The 17,855-nt window shown below is 46.9% G+C and overlaps 1 protein-coding gene across 3 annotated transcripts in view; it reads left to right on the top strand.

Moving 5' to 3' along the window:
• The first annotated feature begins 2,870 nt into the window (after positions 1-2,870).
• The window catches only part of rps6ka1 (ribosomal protein S6 kinase a, polypeptide 1), a 41,898-nt gene continuing 26,913 nt past the window's right edge, over positions 2,871-17,855 (top strand). For 2 of the 3 annotated variants that reach the window (XM_028974477.1, XM_028974471.1), the window contains exons 1-2: positions 2,871-3,379; positions 8,343-8,387. In XM_028974477.1, the coding sequence (XP_028830310.1) occupies positions 3,317-3,379; positions 8,343-8,387 (108 nt within the window). In that variant the 5' untranslated portion in view covers positions 2,871-3,316. Of the gene's footprint in view, positions 3,380-8,342; positions 8,388-11,887; positions 11,966-17,855 lie in introns of those variants that run through there. The other variant, XM_028974487.1, reaches the window with a different exon arrangement.

Below are 17,855 nucleotides of genomic sequence, written 5' to 3'. Positions count from 1 at the left end.
TGCCGCCGAGCAGCTAATTAATTCTATTTTGGCTGATTCATATTTGGAGAGCATTTTAAGCACTCGCCTGGTTGCGAGATGAATGTGTAATGCCGGGGAGGCTTTGTAAAAAAAAAAACAAAGAATATGTGTAACATGGTAGGAGACCCAGGTTCAAACCCCACTTACTACCATTGTGTCCCTGAGCAAGACACTTAACCCTGAGTGTATCCATGGACTGTCCCTGTAACAACTGATTGTAAGTCACTCTGGATAGGGGCGTCTGGTAAATTCTGTAAATGTAAATGTTCACTGTTTGTGCTGTGATGATTGCAGTGGAATTGATCACCTAAACCCAGTAAAATGTGATTTTATTTTATTTGGCTAGTGCTAACTATTTTCTTCAATGTTTCACATATAAAATCAAGGCCATAAGCATGATATTTATTGGGGATGCTTATTTACCGCATTGTGCAAAGGATTTAGGCAGGTTTTAGGTTTTAGTGAAACTAATTAGAGGTTCCAAGCAAATCCAAGCAAAAACATTTGCTCAGGAAGGGAGAATCTAATAAATAATCCTGATTAAAAAGTGAAAGTGGTAATAATGGTGATATGTAGAGATGTGGTACAAGTACTGGGTGTCTGTCTCTCAGAGAGCAACAGGAAGTGTGTCATTGTTTCTGTGTAAATAAGAACATTATGCACTGAATGGTTCAGGTAAATCGATATTTGCCTGCAGATCAAAAAATCAGTGGTTTTCTTCTCACTGCCTGTTATATATGGTCAGTGGTAAACGACAGCAACGGAATTTCAGCCGTCTCCGCCACGGGCGGTGCCTCTGTGAAAAGGTCAGCTTTGATTGATAGCCTGAATCCGGGGTGAGATGAGATAAGACTGCGAGCTCGGCCTTGAACTGCCCGACCTGCGACACAATGTTCAGTCACGTGACCGCTTTTCATGGACGTCCCTTGGCAACGCGGGTCCCTGTGAACCCATGTTCTCGCCCTTGCCCTTCAGCTCCTCTTTCTGTCCCTCTGTCATTTCCACCTGTCCGTTTCCTATAACGTGCGAGGGAAGATTTCGTCCACATCCAGCAGGTGGCCATCAGGGCGGGGCACCTCTAGGTTTACAATAAAGGGCTGGACTTCGTATGCTGCTGAGTCACTGCAGTTCTGATCGCCAAAGCTGATGAGTGGTAGTTGGTGCACTCGAGATCTTGGATTATTCATTTGCAGAAAGAAAGAAAGGTGGGGGCATTCCTTAACATGCAGTTAACCACTCTCCCCTAGGTGGCGCTATTGCAAACCTTTTAAATCACATAGGGTGGTTTTTCTGAGGACGTTTGGTTATTTGAAGGGTATTATTTAAAAGTGTGTTATTTACATGTGCCGAGCATACAATGTACAATACAATGAAACGGAAGCATTGATTCTTTTGGACAAGGCACGTTAGGGGGCAATGTTTCTTTTATTCAGAGACTGAGATTTCCATCTTTATCTATTTTGGGGGTTTTCTTTTATGGATCATTCAAAGGCGTTGGTGAGCCAGGTCCCCCTAAATGGCGGTAAATTACAGTATTGCGGATTAGATTAGATAAACGGCCGGGTTTCAAGCCATTTCAGTGTTACAATTGGCCTCCGGTTTTTCGCAGAGAAGGATCAATAAGTAATCCGGCTTCATTACTGCTGAATGTTACCCTAGAAGACGGATGTTAGTCAGAGAGTCGCCACCCTTTTACCAGTAAGTAGCTGCTAGTGTAAACGGTGTTAACCGGTGTAGGTAAATGAGTCAAGTCGAGTCAAGAGCCCTTTAACAGCAGTCCCAATGCGCCAAAGTGCTGTACAAGCATAAAAGGACATAAAAAATATACACAAGACAAGTAAAAGCTCAAACCTTTTTAAAAAATGGGAAGGCTGAAGAAAACAATATAAAAATACACGGAGAGTAAAAACCTTAACGGTCCGGGAAAGCTAAGGAGAACGGATGAGTTTTAGGTTTTTAAGGGGCATATTTCTGGTCAAGTGGTAGCAGCCGGGGCGCAGCCTTCTGTCCCCATTCTGCTTAAAAGGCGGGGGGATGTGGAGGAGGGCGTTGCCATTAGATCTCAAGGATCCAGGAGATTCCTGAGGATGAACAAGGTCTGTTATGTTTAGTGGGCCCTGTCCATTTAGGGCCTTAAAAACCACCCATGCAATTTCAGACTCAATTCTAAAATGAACATGGCACCCAGTGCTGTGGAGTAAGAAGTGGTGGTAGTAGTAGCCTAGTTGGTAACACACTCGCCTATGAACCAGAAGACCCAGGTTCAAATCCCACTAACTACCATTGTGTCCATGAGCAAGACACTTAACCCTGAGTGTCTCCAGGGGGGACTGTCCCTGTTGCTACTGATTGTAAGTCACTCTGGATAAGGGCGTCTGGTAAATGCTGTACGTGTAATGTGTCAACTCTTTTTTACATTTACATTTACATTTACAGCATTCATCAGACGCCCTTATCCAGATCGACTTACAATCAGTAGTGACAGGGACAGTTCCCCTGGAGCAACTTAGGGTTAAGTGTCTTGCTCAGGGACACAATGGTAGTAAGTGGGATTTGAACCTGGGTCTTCTGGTTCATAGGCGAGTGTGTTACCCGCTAGGCTACTACCACCCCTAGAGCTGCAGCATTCTGAATCAAATGATTTTTTTTAATTGCCGCATCCCTACATGAGTTAGCTGGTTTCCGTGCAATTGGCTATTTTAGAAAAAGATATCTAGATTATTGTAGTTTGGTGAAGCTGCTGCAGTGGCGGGGAGCCGCCAGGAGAGGGCCCTGACACGGGGCGAGGGGCGGGGCCCTGACACGGGGCGAGGGGCGGGGCCCTGACACGGGGCGAGGGGCGGGGCCAGGCTCCCAGTCGCCGCGTGAGTCGACGACGTCCTGAAGCTGCGTGGAGGAGCCGCGCCGCACCGACTCCGAATCGGTACGGGATCCAGCGCCGGGCGGCCAGTAGCGACCGAGAGCCGAGCCCGGAGCGGAGCGGAGCGACGGGGCCCGGACGCGAATTGAGGGAGCCCGCGTTGCGGTGGAAGGTGACGGGTCGGCGGCCGAATCCTCCGCGGTCACACCTCTTCACCTGGAGAACCGAGCCCGCCGACCGGCGGAGCCGCACTCACCCGGCGACGTCATTTAGAAGAAAAAAAATAAAACATATATATTTATTGATTAAGGTCTCCGCGGAGAACCGCCGTCACCTCCAGGACCTGCGGCGCCTCCCGCAGCCGCGTCACAGCGCCGCGTTTTCGGCCAAACTTAGCAGCTTCAGCCGCGGGGAGACCGAGCAGCCGCGGCCACCATGCCCCTCCCTCAACTCGCGGACCCCTGGCCCAAGATGGAGCTGGTCCAGCTGGACGCCGAGGTAAGATCATCCGAGCGCGGCCGACGCAGGACCGGCTCGGTTCGGGTCTGGGGGGGCCGGTGACCCCCCTCCAGGCAAAGTCGCGGCGTTGGAACTCTCCCGCTGGCCCGTCGCCTGGGGTCCGTGTCCGGGACGAGTGTCCGAGTTGGGACGCGGTCTGTAAATCACCTTTAACCTGACCGAGAGTCGGGTTCGGGTTTTCAGAGCTCGACGTCTTCCCATTGGCCCGTTTCATTTAGGCGATTCGTTCTCGGGGTTCTGGTTGGTCCGTTTTCTGGACGCGGATTGGTGGAGTCCTTCAATTCCAAATTTCCTGAGGTCAGCCAGGGTGAGTGATGTCGCCTGCTTTATAGAAACGTCTGTACAACAATAATAATTATAATGTCGAGGGATCAGAACCATACGGGACGTTTGGGGAGATAAAACGGAGAAAAAACTAAATGTCCGTGTTTATTTAATTACATTTTTTTTTACAATCATTTCTTTTAACAGTTGGATGACAGCGTAAATAGTGAGTAATATTTTATTCATTCTTTTCTGACATTTTTGGCACCTACCGCTTCTGTGTGTGTGCTTTTGTTTAATAATTCTTAAACTATTATATATTTGAACGCCATTTGGTTCTATGGACTAATTCTTCCACTCACGTTTGGAAGCCATGACGGTCGGTGGAGATAATGTTTTAAGCGGAGGGGCGGGAAATTCTCTGGTTGGAAAAAGCATGAGAAACGGGAGGTAACCTTTCCCCTTATGATGTCACAAGGGGACAAATTCCAGATCCGACCGTCTGTTCTGCCGCTCTCTGAACGGCGAAGCAGAATGACCAAAACACTCTTTACGTCTATCGCCATTTCTAGCCACTGCAGGACCACAGACAGGCTGGGGGAACTCGGATTAATGTTAAATAATCTCTCAACGTCACATTTTCATGATAGGGGACCTTTTAAAGTGAAATATTTTTAGCTTTATGTTGTCCAGGGCTGCTCATATTCTCTTGTCAGTGGTCACCACAGCAACATGCCAAGTTTTATGCTGGATTCCCTTCCTGGGGCAAACCCTCCCCGTTTACCTGGGCTTGGGACGGGCGCCAAGAAATACGCTGTTTCATGTGTCCCCAGTGGCTGGGATTACGTTGACCACGGCTGAGAGTTCACATAAATTCGGGCTTCCAGTTTCTCCCAAGATTAGCATATTAGCAGTGGTACCCTGTACCCTGTATTTTAAGGATTCCACAAAAGTCTACGTTATATGATAAACATTTTTGATTTGCGGAACGCTTGTCGAACGGCGTCCTGGCATCGTGTAGCTCACCATGTGTAAATGATGTGAAAAGCCAACACCACGTATATAATCCTGTCCCGTTTTTACATGATTCATGAGTTTCCTCTGTCTCTGCGGTCCTGAGACGTTTAGTCCTGCGTCCCTTTTGTTGCCCCCCCCCTCCCTCGAGGACAGAGCGCTTACAGTGTTTACCTTCTCGAGATCAATTTCCTTAATGCACTTCCCACGCGCCCTGCTTGCTTTTCAGAGCGATAGGACTGTTAGGCGGCGCATTAGTGGCAACGGTTTTCTGGGAATGTCAACCGATGTCACGTTGGTCTGTGGTAAAGAGACCTGGGGGGGGGGGCGTTCCACAAAGCCAGGTTCCTCGCTCAGCTGGATTACGTTAAGGTCGAAGTCGTGATAGGCTCCTTCCCCAAGTTTCACGTCGGCTTCTGGCTGAGGTTAACCCGTCTCATGCCACGTTTTGTCAGTCGCGGGTTGACGAGTGAAGTGGCCTAGCGGGTAACACACTCCCCTATGAACCGGAAGACCCAGGTTCAAACCCATCGTGTCCCTGAGCAAGACACCGAACCCTCCGGGGTGGGGACTGTCCCCGTCACTACTCGTTGTAAGTCGCCCTGGATAAGGGCGTCTGCTAAATGGTGTAAATGTAAAACGTAATCACATGTGTGATTGTCACATGTTATACACAGCAGCACAGCACACGGTGCACACAGTGAAATTTGTCCTCTGCATTTGACCCATCACCCTGAGTGAGCAGTGGGCAGCCATGACAGGCGCCCGGGGAGCAGTGTGTGGGGACGGTGCTTTGCTCAGTGGCACCTTGGCGGATCGGGATTCGAACCGGCAACCTTCTGGTTATGGGGCTGCTTCCTTAACCGCTAGGCCACCACTGCCCTATTCATCTGTGGGCTTCAGACAGACCCGTGTTCTTGCTCCGGCCTGCCGCGACCGAATCCTGCACCTCGTGTGACAGGTACCTGGAGATACAGGAACCTGCCACATGCGTAGTCTGTTTTTAAATGACCGGTTCTTCAAAACGCCAGCTGGAAACAGGCGGCATTCGTACCCGGGATCCGAAGCTGTCTGTGCGTGATTTTTATTGTCTCGTTTCAGACATCCGTCTCTAAGCCTCTTCTGTAAGTTGAACCGCTTGAGAACGTGGTGGGTTTCTCCAGCCCGAGCGCAAGATTGAAGACGTGATTATGGGAGAGCGGGCGAGGTTAATCTGTGGGAGACGGCACTATGAACGGGGCGCCAGAGAGCCGGTCACAATGTACTCGAAACTAGGTCACGCCCCTGACGCGAGAAATCCCCCGGGCCGGTCCGCCAACGAAATTCATTAGAACCCGCTGCTGCGGATGCGTACGTTTCTTAACCGCATGGCACTGTATGGGTGATTTGTGCAGTCGTGGATGTTTAGTAAGTTTTTATGGGTAGAATAGCACTGGTATAAATTTATTAGCCAACTTTATGGAAATTGGAAGAGTGCACACTTGTTGTGACAAGGTTGTTAGCTTTGGGTCTGAAGTAAAGTGAAGTGATTGTCGTTGTGACACACTGCAGCACAGCACACGGTGACAACAGCGAAATGTGTCCTCTGCATTTAACCATCACCCCGAGTGAGCAGTGAGCAGTGTGTGGAGACGGTGCTTTGCTCAGTGGCACCTTGGCAGACCTTCTGATTACGGGGACGCTTCTTTAACCGCTACGCCACTACTGCCCATAAATGAGCTGCTCCTTGCTGGTTGGCATGCTGACTTCAGATTCTCTCTTGAATATATTTGCCAGAAATTCCGCCAGCTCCTTCAGTGTTGCTGCAGGTCTCTTGGCAACCTCCTTGACCAGTTTTTATCTTGCCATTTTTTTCCTCAAACGTGATTCTATCAAAGCTCATCCCGCGTCTTGAGATTAAATGTTGTATTACAAGACAAGTGATAAAGTGAAGTGATTGTCAGTTGTGATACACAGCAGCACAGCACACGGTGCACACAGTGAAATGTGTCCTCTGCATTTAACCCATCACCCTTGGTGAGCAGTGGGCAGCCATGACAGGCGCCCGGGGAGCAGTGTGTGGGGACGGTGCTTTGCTCAGTGGCACCTCAGTGGCAACTTTGGTGGTTCGGTTTTCGAACCGGCGACCTTCTGATTACGGGGCCGCTTCTTTAACCGCTAGGCCACCACTGCCCATAAATGAGCTGCTCCTTGCTGGTTGGCATGCTGCCTTCAGTAAATATCTCTGCACATTCTCTTGATGAACTACAGATTGCTCTGTTAAAATAGTTTGAAATGGTCATGGTCAATGGTTTTTCTTCGTATATGTTTACGGAGTGTGAATGAGACTGTTAGAGTTGCACTCTCCGAGTCGGGAACGCTCCTGTGCTAATGCGAATGACGAAGCTGTTCCTGAAGCGGGCCGACTTTGCCCGCATACGCCCGGTGTGCGCCTCTGTTGTCCACGCGGGCGATTCTAGTGAAAAGGTCAGAACGCACGGACCGTTTTTACAGCGAAAACGTGTCCTTGCTCTCTGCTCACTAGATGCTAGAAGGCCGAGCAGCGTAACGACTCTCCGCCACACACCAGGGCCGGCCTTCGGGCTACGTGGAAGCGTAGCGTGAATTATGCATTTTTTTGGGTTCGTGTTTCGACGGGCGGTCCATGTTCCCGTTCCTAGAAGTGGAACTGTACAAAATGCGGGCAGGTGAAGCAAAGCGGAGCTAAATAAAGCACAAGGTATGTCCTGCAAGCCGGCGGAAACGATGGAGGACGCGGTCTCGCGTGACGTTCGCCAGTAGTGTACTGGTCAAGACGTTCTGATAGCAGACATAGCGAAGGTTGGTCTTAAGTCATCTTTCTTCCCTCTTCACACACGTTCAGGTTTTGGTCCTTGACTTGATTCCGACTACTCTGACCTCCCGATTGTCCGCTTTAATGAGAATTGACTGGCGGATGGGTCTGTGTAAAGGGCCACGGCAGATGATGCCTTGTTCCTCCTTTGGCGCCCGCGAGACTCTTCTTACAGCCGCCGACTCCCATTCGGCTCTTTGTGAGGCGCCAAGGCCGAGCCGCGGCCCCGGATCTCGGGCCCGCTCTTTTGTGCGCGAAACGAAGCGCTCCGATTTGAGGAAGTGCGGCAGTGCAAGGCCAGCTTCCTATTGTCGGAGAGGAGGGAAAAGGGAGACTTGTCGTGCAAGTACAGTGCAGAGAGTGTGTGTGTGTGTGTGTGTGTGTGTGTGTGTGTGTGTGTGTGAGTGTGAGAGGGAGGCTGCAGGGCCGAGTTGATATTGGTTAAGGGAAACGCTCGCTCTATAGCTCCTCTGTATGCATCCCCCGGGAGATGAGGGTTATTATGGGCCTGGATGTATCGTGTTTCCACAAGCTCTCCTGGCTTTTATCTGTCCAGTTCGGAACAAGAACCAACCGGCCTCGTTGCATTATGCCGAGAGTCCCGCTCTTTTTGCTGACTTTATGTCCCGGTTCGAGTCGACGTCGAGCATTTAGAGTTTCTCGTAAAACTGGACCTCGCGCTAATGACAAGACGCGTAGTGCTGCAGCCCCCGGCCCGGGTGTCTGCAGGTGCGTTCGCTGCCGCGGGTTTCTAGAATGAGACGAAAGCGAGCGCGTGTCTCTGTCCACCCACGCAGCCCTAAACTGTGTCTTGTGTGTCTTCTGTTTCAGAATGGACAAAGCACCACGGAAGACGGCGTCAGCAATGCAGTCAAGGTAATGGCACAGAATTATGCACCGTATACACCGAAAATCCATCTTCCAGTTTGGGGTGTGAATCGGCTTACGACCCTTTTCATTTTTAACCTTTTACATTATAATATAAAATGTCAGCGTTGAAAAAGCTAAACTAATTCACTATTTCACCAATTATATAACGTATTTTAATCAGAATTTGTGTAAAAAAAACAAAAAAAGAAACAACATACCGTACTCAAACCACGATTGCTAATTACATTAGTAGTTAACTAGTATCACGGCACTAGTAAACTGACTTTTAATCGAATTTAATTAACAGCAGCTATATATTTATGTTATATTTACCGAGGGAGCATCTGAATGCCTTTTTCCCACTGTGCTACGTGCACTATATGAAAAGCTGCGCTGCGTTACGGCTACTTTTCTTGGCCCAGGGAGACTTTGTCAGTTCTGGGTGACCGTGCCAGAACATCAGCTACACATTACTGTCAGGGAAGCATTACGCTTTTTGAAAATCTGCCGCCGCGAAGAACGGAATTACCTGCGTTAACACCTCCAGGGCGCCGTTTCCAGCTCTTTCGGCATTGTGTGCCAGCGGAGCAAAATGTTCACTTCTGCTTGTGTCCCGGACATCCTGTGGCTGTCAAAGCCGCTCGGGGCATGGGCTCCAAAGTGAGCCAGAAATTAGGCTCCTACAGATCGTGGGCAAGGCGTTTTCTGGTGTGCTTTTCCACAACTTTTCACGAAGCTCAACAAGCACGATTGAGAGAGATAAATGGCTTTGGTTTATTCGTGTATTAACATTTAACGTTGATTCCACTTTTGTCCCACTATTCTAAAATTTGTCAAAGCAATGAGCCGGCTCGGGCAAAGTCAGGACATTGCCAATTAATCCCCAGACATGGCTATTTAAAGAGGGGCCAAGGTCAGAATGCAGTGCATGCTTTAAATCTTCTTTTTTTATTCTAGTTAATAATCAATTCTTTAATTTTTGCCAAAATTCTGATGTAACTTGATGTTTTTGGTGCAGTTTACGTCACAAAGTGAAGAATTATGGGTCATTTCTCATTGGCTTTGGGCCACTTTTTGGGTCATTTCTCATTCTGACGGCCAGGAAACTGCTGGTAAATCTACTCTAACACAGTGGTTGCAACCTCGCTGACCCCGGTGTCCGTCTTTACCTAGTGTAGTAGGACCACGGTCAGTAGGGTAACGTGGCTGATGCCCCGACAGGATGTTGCCACCTGTGAAGGGGGCGCTTGGCAGAATATGATCAAGACAGATGGGCGGATGACTGGACGGAAGTCTTGCCCAGCGCTGCCGAACGATCGACTGCGGCAGTAGGACAAATGAAGCCGTTCTGCTGCTTCGGCCTGTTAGCCCAGTTTGTCCCCGGGGATGCTGGGACATAAACTGCTGCAGGTCCAGGAATCTGTGGTGGTCATAATGAGGGCCATTCACACCTCGGCAGCAGGGTTGGGTCGAATCTTGGAATAACGTGCACTGGGCTCACAGCGCTACACAATTCATTATTTTTTATTAGATTTTTCGGAATGCCAAAGCAATTCTGCATTAAATCTAAACTTCTTTCATTTGCAGGCAAAAAAGCTGAGCTGGAAAAAACATGTTGATAACATTCTGACACTATATATTGATTAAGGGACCAGATAAGATAATTATAGAATGTGTGCTATTTATTTATATATTGTTTACATGTTTATTAAAGCAGTTAAAAAGCAGTTGCTACGTTTTTTTATGCCTGTTACGTTAAATCGTATCCGCGTTTTTGACAGTCATATGCCCATCTATCATTTCCAACAGATGAAATGCCTTTTTTTTTTTTTGCAGTGATTGGTCTTTCTTATCACGATGCACGTTAAACATGGTCTGTTTTGTGTATCACGTTTCTGTAAATTAAAGTAAGTGCTCTACTTCGCAACCTTTTAAACCACAATTTGCTGCGGAGTACAAATGAATGAACGTGATTGTCAGGGATTTGAAGTGACCTGACCTAATACGACTGCACTGTTAAGGCCCATGAATATTTCATCAGGGCTTATCCACAGCTGGGGCTCGGGAACGAGTGTTTGGCATCAAATAGTAATAAACTCCAGTTATATTGACCGAGTCTCATTTAGCTCTCGGTGGGTTTTGTCGTGCAGCGGGGACATTTTGGCCTCCCTCCCTTTTCCTCCTTGTGATCCTACAAGATTCTTTTGTTTCTGAGGCCATTGTATAAAGATGCGTGCAACCATATCATTCAGCATAGAGTGCATGTTCATTATAATACGCCTATTCAGTTCATGCAGGAAATATATATCAGTTTTCGAAACAACAAAAGATTTATTCGGGCATAGTTGGACATTATACCGAGTCACAAACGTGTTTTGTTCGTTTCCAATGTGACAACGGGGTTTTGTGTGTGTGTGTGTATGGTCTCCGATTTGAATACATTTGATTTAGGGCTGCAACAGCGAATCAATAAAATCGATTACTAAAAGAGTTGGCAACAAATTTCGTAATCGACTTGTTGTGTCGGGCGACGCAGAGACATTCAGACCGGGCGAGACATTCAATGCCGTTTCTAACACCTGTTGCCTGACGCCGTCAGTGGGCTGTGCACATGATCAACGCGACTTTTTAAAAAAAAATAAAAATTTAAACACCACACGTGACGCCTGGTCCACAGCGTGGTCTGTTTTAGCAGATGTCTGCTTTGACCCGCCCATTTCTCCTCCCACGACAAACCAGCGTGCTCGACAGCCCACGTGACGACAGAATCCCGAACTGCCATGGTGCCACTGTCCCCACACACTGCTAACACAAGTAACACAACGATGCCACCGACGCCACTATCACTCTACTCAAATCACCTGCTCGTGTGGTCAAACGCTGGAAAATCTCAGCTTTCGTTCTCATGTGGGGAGTTTTAGAGACTTGTTAACACAACTTCACTATCCCGTAACTCTCAAACCTTCGTGCAGAACCTTAAAGACGCCATGGCGATCGATGCATGGGCGTCTAGAGGTACGCAGAGCTATATTACACCGTGCACAATCAATAGTAACTGGGAACTGCAGAACCGCCCACAGGGGCAAACATGACCAGTTCTAGAATCAGCCGTGACCGGATAATGTGTTCGGGCGCTTTCACACCTTAGTTTGCTTAATAATTTTTTTTGGTCCAAATAAGTCAGTGAGGTTTTTTTTTTTTGGTTCGAGGGCTGCAACCATTATTTTTCTGAGAATCTGATAAAAAAAACAAGAAACCCTTTATTCAGAAACCCTTTTGTGTGTGTGACTAACACAAAAAAACATACACATGTATGCTTTACATCTGCCAAATAATTTTTTATTTATTAAAAATAATTTATTTTAAAAAATCAGAAAATTTAACAGGGTTTTTTTTGAATGTCAGAACTTGTTCTCTACACTACTGCATGCACACACACACACACACACACACACATACTTTCTCTCTCTCACTCCCGTTGTTCAGACACTTGTTCAGAGAACAAAAGTAAATACAGGAAGCAGATCTGCTGTTGTGGACCGTGTTTGCGAGAAATTGGAGGGACACGATGGAAGTAAATTTATGTGAGTTGGCTGTTGCCCAGACGATTTTATATTATATAACATGCGGTCACGTCTTTAAAACAATATGCTGATGCGCTGTAGTCACCGAAGGCGAATAACAAGACAATGCAGGAGGTGGCAGTGCATTGATCATACGGAACAGTGAAAAAAAATCTGTGAAAACGCCATTGAAATGAACCCATACTTCACTCTTCTCCAGTCATGTGATGGCGTTTGGTCCTGTTTTGGTTCAGTGCGCGTCCTCAACAGGCGGCCCGCACCCCGAGTTCGTGATTTGATTCGACTCAAGACCAAGCGCGATAGCGGTGGTCACACCGGATGAAACGAACCCAGGGGCGAAACGAAGTTGAGTTCGATTGAAGCACATTAAAACCTGCATGTGTGAAAGCATCTCGTGAACCCAGAATTGTGTCTCGTCTCGTGATCTGATCCAAGCATCTCATCCCACCGACAGGTTCGGTTGAAGTGGCCAGGAAGTGCACTTTGTTCCTGTGAAGTGTTTCGGTGGTGCCGTGAGTCGGTAGCCCTTCGTTTTTGAGGCTGCTGTGGGAGCAGGCGAAAATCGAGTGGCTTTAAGGCCCGCAACCCATACGTCAAGCCCGGCTTGCTCTCCGACCATGGGCATTCACTTATAGCGTATCCATGACGACCTCACGTTACCTCTTCTGTTGCCAAGCCTGGTTTCTACTCCAGTTTTCCAGGGCGTGCAAGAACCATAGTTTTCCCGGCGCTACATATTACGTTCCATCTAGGGAGTGTTAGTTAACGTCAGCCTTTATGTCTTCTGGATTTACAGGTATAAACAGCTTAAAACAAGTGAGCACTTGCTAGTCATCTGTACGTAGGAGACTTACAGATAACTACCCACTCTGCCCTTTTTGTTGTTTTGTAATCATTTCTGACACCCAGAGCTTGTTAAGTTCTTCTTCATTATGGACCATTAAAATGAATAATAAGGATTTCTTGGTAGGAAAGAGGCAATAACAGGGGAAGCAAAGTTCCCTTGAGCTATACTCCTCGCATCTTCCAGCTTTCCAAAGACACACACACAAATATAAACTAAATGCATTCCAAGTAGCGATAGAAGGTTTTCTCTGCATCCGACAACACAGTCGTGCTCTCTGCTGTAGACACTCCGGCTACCAAGACCTTTCTGACCGGTGAACTAGTGAATGTGACGCGCGTTACGTTCTCTAAAACACAGGGGAATAGCTGGGAAACGACCCCCATTACTGTCGGTTTGGCTGAATTGATCCAGGAACGGCTGTTTATCACTAGTCGCGGTGGAGGAGAAGCAGCCTGTTGCGTGCAGACACCCCACCGTCTCTGACCTCCTTCCAGTCTGATCGATGGAAGCTCGAAATTAGAACAGGCCGGGGCCACGTCTGCTAATATTGATGGAGCAGCGTTGAAAGCTTGAGTTGCTAGATCCCACCAGTTCATCCTCACGGGCCATCTGCTTTCTGTAGTCAGCTTTTTCGGTCCGAGTTAACAGATTGGCTTGTTGTTAAGGAATTGCCTAGTGAAAATAAAGGCTGTATAGTGATGCTATGTCCAGTGCAAAAAAAAAAAAAAAAAGACCAATGCGACCATGTGGTCTTTGGGATGGATTCATTTTCCATGCCTCAACAATCAGAAAAATCCCTCTGTTTATCGGTTCATTATCTGCATTACAAATAGCCAACCCATATTGGACTTGCACACAGCGTTTAGCAAGCAAGCCGTGTGTTTTACCCCAACATTATTTCATTAAACATGTGGAGGTTGGAAATAACACAAAGTTTAATCTAAAGCGTCCTTACAAGGAAGGAAGTGAATGAACTAAATTAACTGTCTGGTAGGGTTGATGCACCATTGGTGTTTTAGAGTTGTGAAAAAAGCCAGATATGAGCCTGTTCTGTCCCCAGCATGGGAACATTGGCGGATTTTGGCCTTTGCTCGCTTCCCGACTGTGAAAGGCTGTGACGTCTGTGTAATTGATTCATTTTTCTTGTGATAAGGGACCCATTAGATGTAATTTATGAGCCTCCTTGCTCGGCGAGCATTTGACTGAAAAAGGCCGACTCGTTGTTGGTGTTAATCAACAAAGCACCACGGTGTGTATGTGTGTGCGTGTGTGGGCTGGAGTGAGTGATGGATGTAGGGTCCAGGCTTTGTTCCACGCTGCCCGTGACAGTGAGCCGATGCTTGGTGATGTGTGCTGAAGCGTGGCACCGCCACAGCTCCACAGGGATTTTTGCTAAGAGCGATTGAGAGTGTGTGTGTGTGTGTGTGTGTGTGTGTGTGTGTGTGTGTGTGTGTGTGTGTGTGTGTGTGTGTGTGTGTGTGTGTGTGTCCCTTCGCCTTCATGCAGGTTCAGCCACCACTCAGTACTGCTGTCGACTAACATCACTGTAATCAGCTCCCCTCTCCAGCCCATGGTGATATTGTTATGTGCTTCTGTGTTGGTTGGGTTTTGTACATGGTGTGTGTGTGTGTGTGTGTGTGTGTGTGTCTACTCTAACACTGTAGAATTTGCTTTTTATAGTCCAACTGTATAGTCCAGCAGTGGTGGCCTAGCGGTTAAGGAAGTGGCCCTGTAATCAGAAGGTTGCCGGTTCGAATTCCAATCCGCCAAGGTAAGATAAGATAAACTTTTATTAGTCCCACAAGTGGGAAATTGCCACTGAGCAAAGCACCGTCCACACACACACTGCTCCCCGGGCGCCTGTCATGGCTGCCCACTGCTCACTCAGGGTGATGGTTAAATGCTGAGGACCTAATTTCACTGTGTGCACCGTTTACTGTGCTGCTGTGTATCACAAGTGACAATCACTTCACTTTATTAAATGGATGTTGCTTATTTGAAACCCTCAGCATTAAGCAGCTATATCCACTTGTTTTTTTTTATTAGGTAGCAGTCTACCAAGCACATTTGTGTGCTTAAGGCCTGGCCAAGTTTTGTTGGTGTGTTGGGCGGGACCATAAACAATTTTCATTCCACGCTCACCACCTCAGACAGAAAAGAGGCGAGGCAGGGAGGGACACGGAAGGGGAGATTGCGTACAGGTTTGGGGTTACGGAGGGCCGAGTGCTTACAGCCTCTTCACATTAATCATTTTCCATTCAGGGCGAACACCAATAACAGTCCACCGAGGAACACCGAAATAAAGATCCATTTAAAATCCACAATCAAATGTGAGGATCTAAATGTGAATTGAAATGTTTTTATTTACTTTTATCATTGACTTGGAACTCTGTCCCAATAATATTTATTTAGAAAAATAAAGTAAACTCCAGCACAGTTAACCCAAAGCCATGAATACATTATGATGATCAATACAAAATAAGATGGGAATGGAACTTATTTTTCATTAATGTGATTTGTGCATAAATTTAAATTTATTAACTGTTATTTGTAACATTCGATCCAGTAATAATCTGTTGTTTTTCAGGACGAATTGGTAGCAGTAAATCAGCTCTGGATAGGGCGCTGTACTAGAGTTGTTGCAGGGTTTTTGGTTGGTGGGATGGCCCAACAAGCTTTTGTGCGACCCCCGACCTCTGTGAGTTGGTCATGGACAACGTAAGGTTCGTAAATCAATGTAATCTCAAATTATTTACGCAAATCTCATCCAGCAGCGCTTGGGTGTTTGATGCCTGGCTGGATGACGCATGGATTAACTTGACGACCACACACTCATTTAGCTAATTAACACCGATGTAGTGGGCAGAGTCACTCTTTGTTGATTTATGCAGTCATGCACATTTCTTTTTAGTGTTTAAAGTAGTGGTGCATTACAAGTTTTTTGCAAAAACATTGTACTTGGTGTCTTATCTGCCACCCTCGTTCTTGTTTGTTTATATCATGTAGATTTATCCCCTTGCATAATGCAGAGACTTCCCCAGAAATGAATAATGAAATCCGGTTGGTTTTTAATGCAATACAATTGTTGCAGTTTGGACGTACATGCCCTTGTGGAGCATGTTATATTTTGAGGTTTTTGAACCAAACGGGCAAATAATTGCGCGTTGTGCACTTACATAATATCAATATAATTCTGATAGTTAACTTACTTCAACAGTATTGTTTGACGGCGGCATATTGCGTTTGAACGACAACTTGAAAATCTATTACATTTACATTTATAGGATTTACCAGACGCCCTTATCCAGAGTGACTTACAATCAGTAGTTACAGGGACAGTCCCCCCCTGGAGACACTCAGGGTTAAGTGTCTTGCTCAGGGACACAATGGTATTAAGTGGGATTTGAACCCGGGTCTTCTGGTTCATAGGTGAGTGTGTTACCTACTACCACCCTCTATAATTCAGAGTGATGCTTTGCTAAATTCGTCCAGCTGCTCGCTTTGATAGTGACAACTTTGAAGCCCGTTTTGCAAGCGCCACATCTCCCCCGTTCACACGTTCACACATTTTCGTCTGATAACCGAGAGACTTCCGGACGGTGCTCTTGCTTTTTACGTTTTCAGGATTAATGCCGGAGCTGCTTTCGTCTCACGTAAACGTTGGTTACTCAAGGTAGCTGGAGGGAGGGATGCTCACTGCAATGCCTGTTGAAAATCGATGCGAAACTGGTATTTAACTACTGATACCGGTGCTTATCAATACCGAATTTTTGTACAACCCTAAGTTGTAACTACTGATTGTAAGTCACTCTGGATAAGGGTGTCTGATAAATGCCATAAATGTAAATGTAAATGTATGGATTTAGTATCGGATAATCTTTTTTTTTTTTTTTTTTTACCGTAGTGATATGAACATGTTGTCGGGTGCAGTCCACCACGCCACACGCATGTTCTATTTAGACCACCGGCTGATATCCCTCACACTCGCTTGCAAGCTCAACCGGCCACCATAAGGCGTGCTTAAACAGCTTAGCGTGCGCGGCTCAGCAGGCTTGGCACCCAAGCGGCATCTCACTTCCCTTCCTGTGGGTAGACGGCGATGCCCAGAGCGCTGCGGTGATGCCTGGGCCGTAACCAGGTGGCTCAGGCTGCCGTACGTTAGTGCCCTCCTGCCGCACCTGTAATTGCCGTAATGAATTGGACCTGTTGCTGTGTTGCACGCAAGATTTGGTAAGTCAGTCTTCCCCTTTTGAATTTCGTGTTGATCAAGTGAAGTAGAACGGTAGGTCAGGTAGCATCAGGTTCAAAATACTGATGCTGGCCTACAAAGCCAAACATGGAGTGCGTGTTTACACCTCGCACTGCACCTCGTATACTCCGAGCCTCCAGTACTGCTCGCCTGGTCCCTCCATCTCTGAAGGTAAAAGGAAGACTCTCATCTAGACTCTTCTCCATCTTGGCCCCTCGGTGGTGGAATGAACTTCCCCTCGAGGTCAGAACAGCTCAGTCACTGAGCACCTTCACACGGCAGCTCAAGACCTTCCTCTTTAAAGAATATTTAGATGAACCTGTAACCTTCTTATTGTCTGTCTTCTGTATAGAAACTAGAACAGAGTGAATAAAAATAGTTTATTCATAGTTGGGGTCCTAGTGAACCAGAACTGATCGCTTCATCAATGGTAACATGGAAACACGTTGTAAGTCGCTCTGGATAAGGGCGTCTGCCAAATGCCTTAAATTTATAGAGACTGGTACAGATCAGTTAACATCATTTAAGGAATCAAAGTTTCTGAAGAAGTGACGTTGCCCCGCCCCACCCAATATACACAAGAACCACTGATTCACCTTTTACTCAGGAGCTTCCTCTTTAGCATGGCCATGCCAGTAATAATCCAGTAGGGTCTGCTGACTGTTTTTGAAGTCCCTCCACTCTCAGAACTCAGCCCAACATTAAACAGAATGGCTGTGCTATTGATGATATGTACACACACACACACACACACACACACACACACACACACACACACCCTTTGATCTTGATTG

Source organism: Denticeps clupeoides, chromosome 1 (assembly GCF_900700375.1).
Source record: "Denticeps clupeoides chromosome 1, fDenClu1.1, whole genome shotgun sequence".
NCBI lineage: Eukaryota > Metazoa > Chordata > Actinopteri > Clupeiformes > Denticipitidae > Denticeps > Denticeps clupeoides.
Note: the sequence above shows the minus strand (reverse complement) of the source record. Positions and strands in the feature narration are given on the sequence as shown.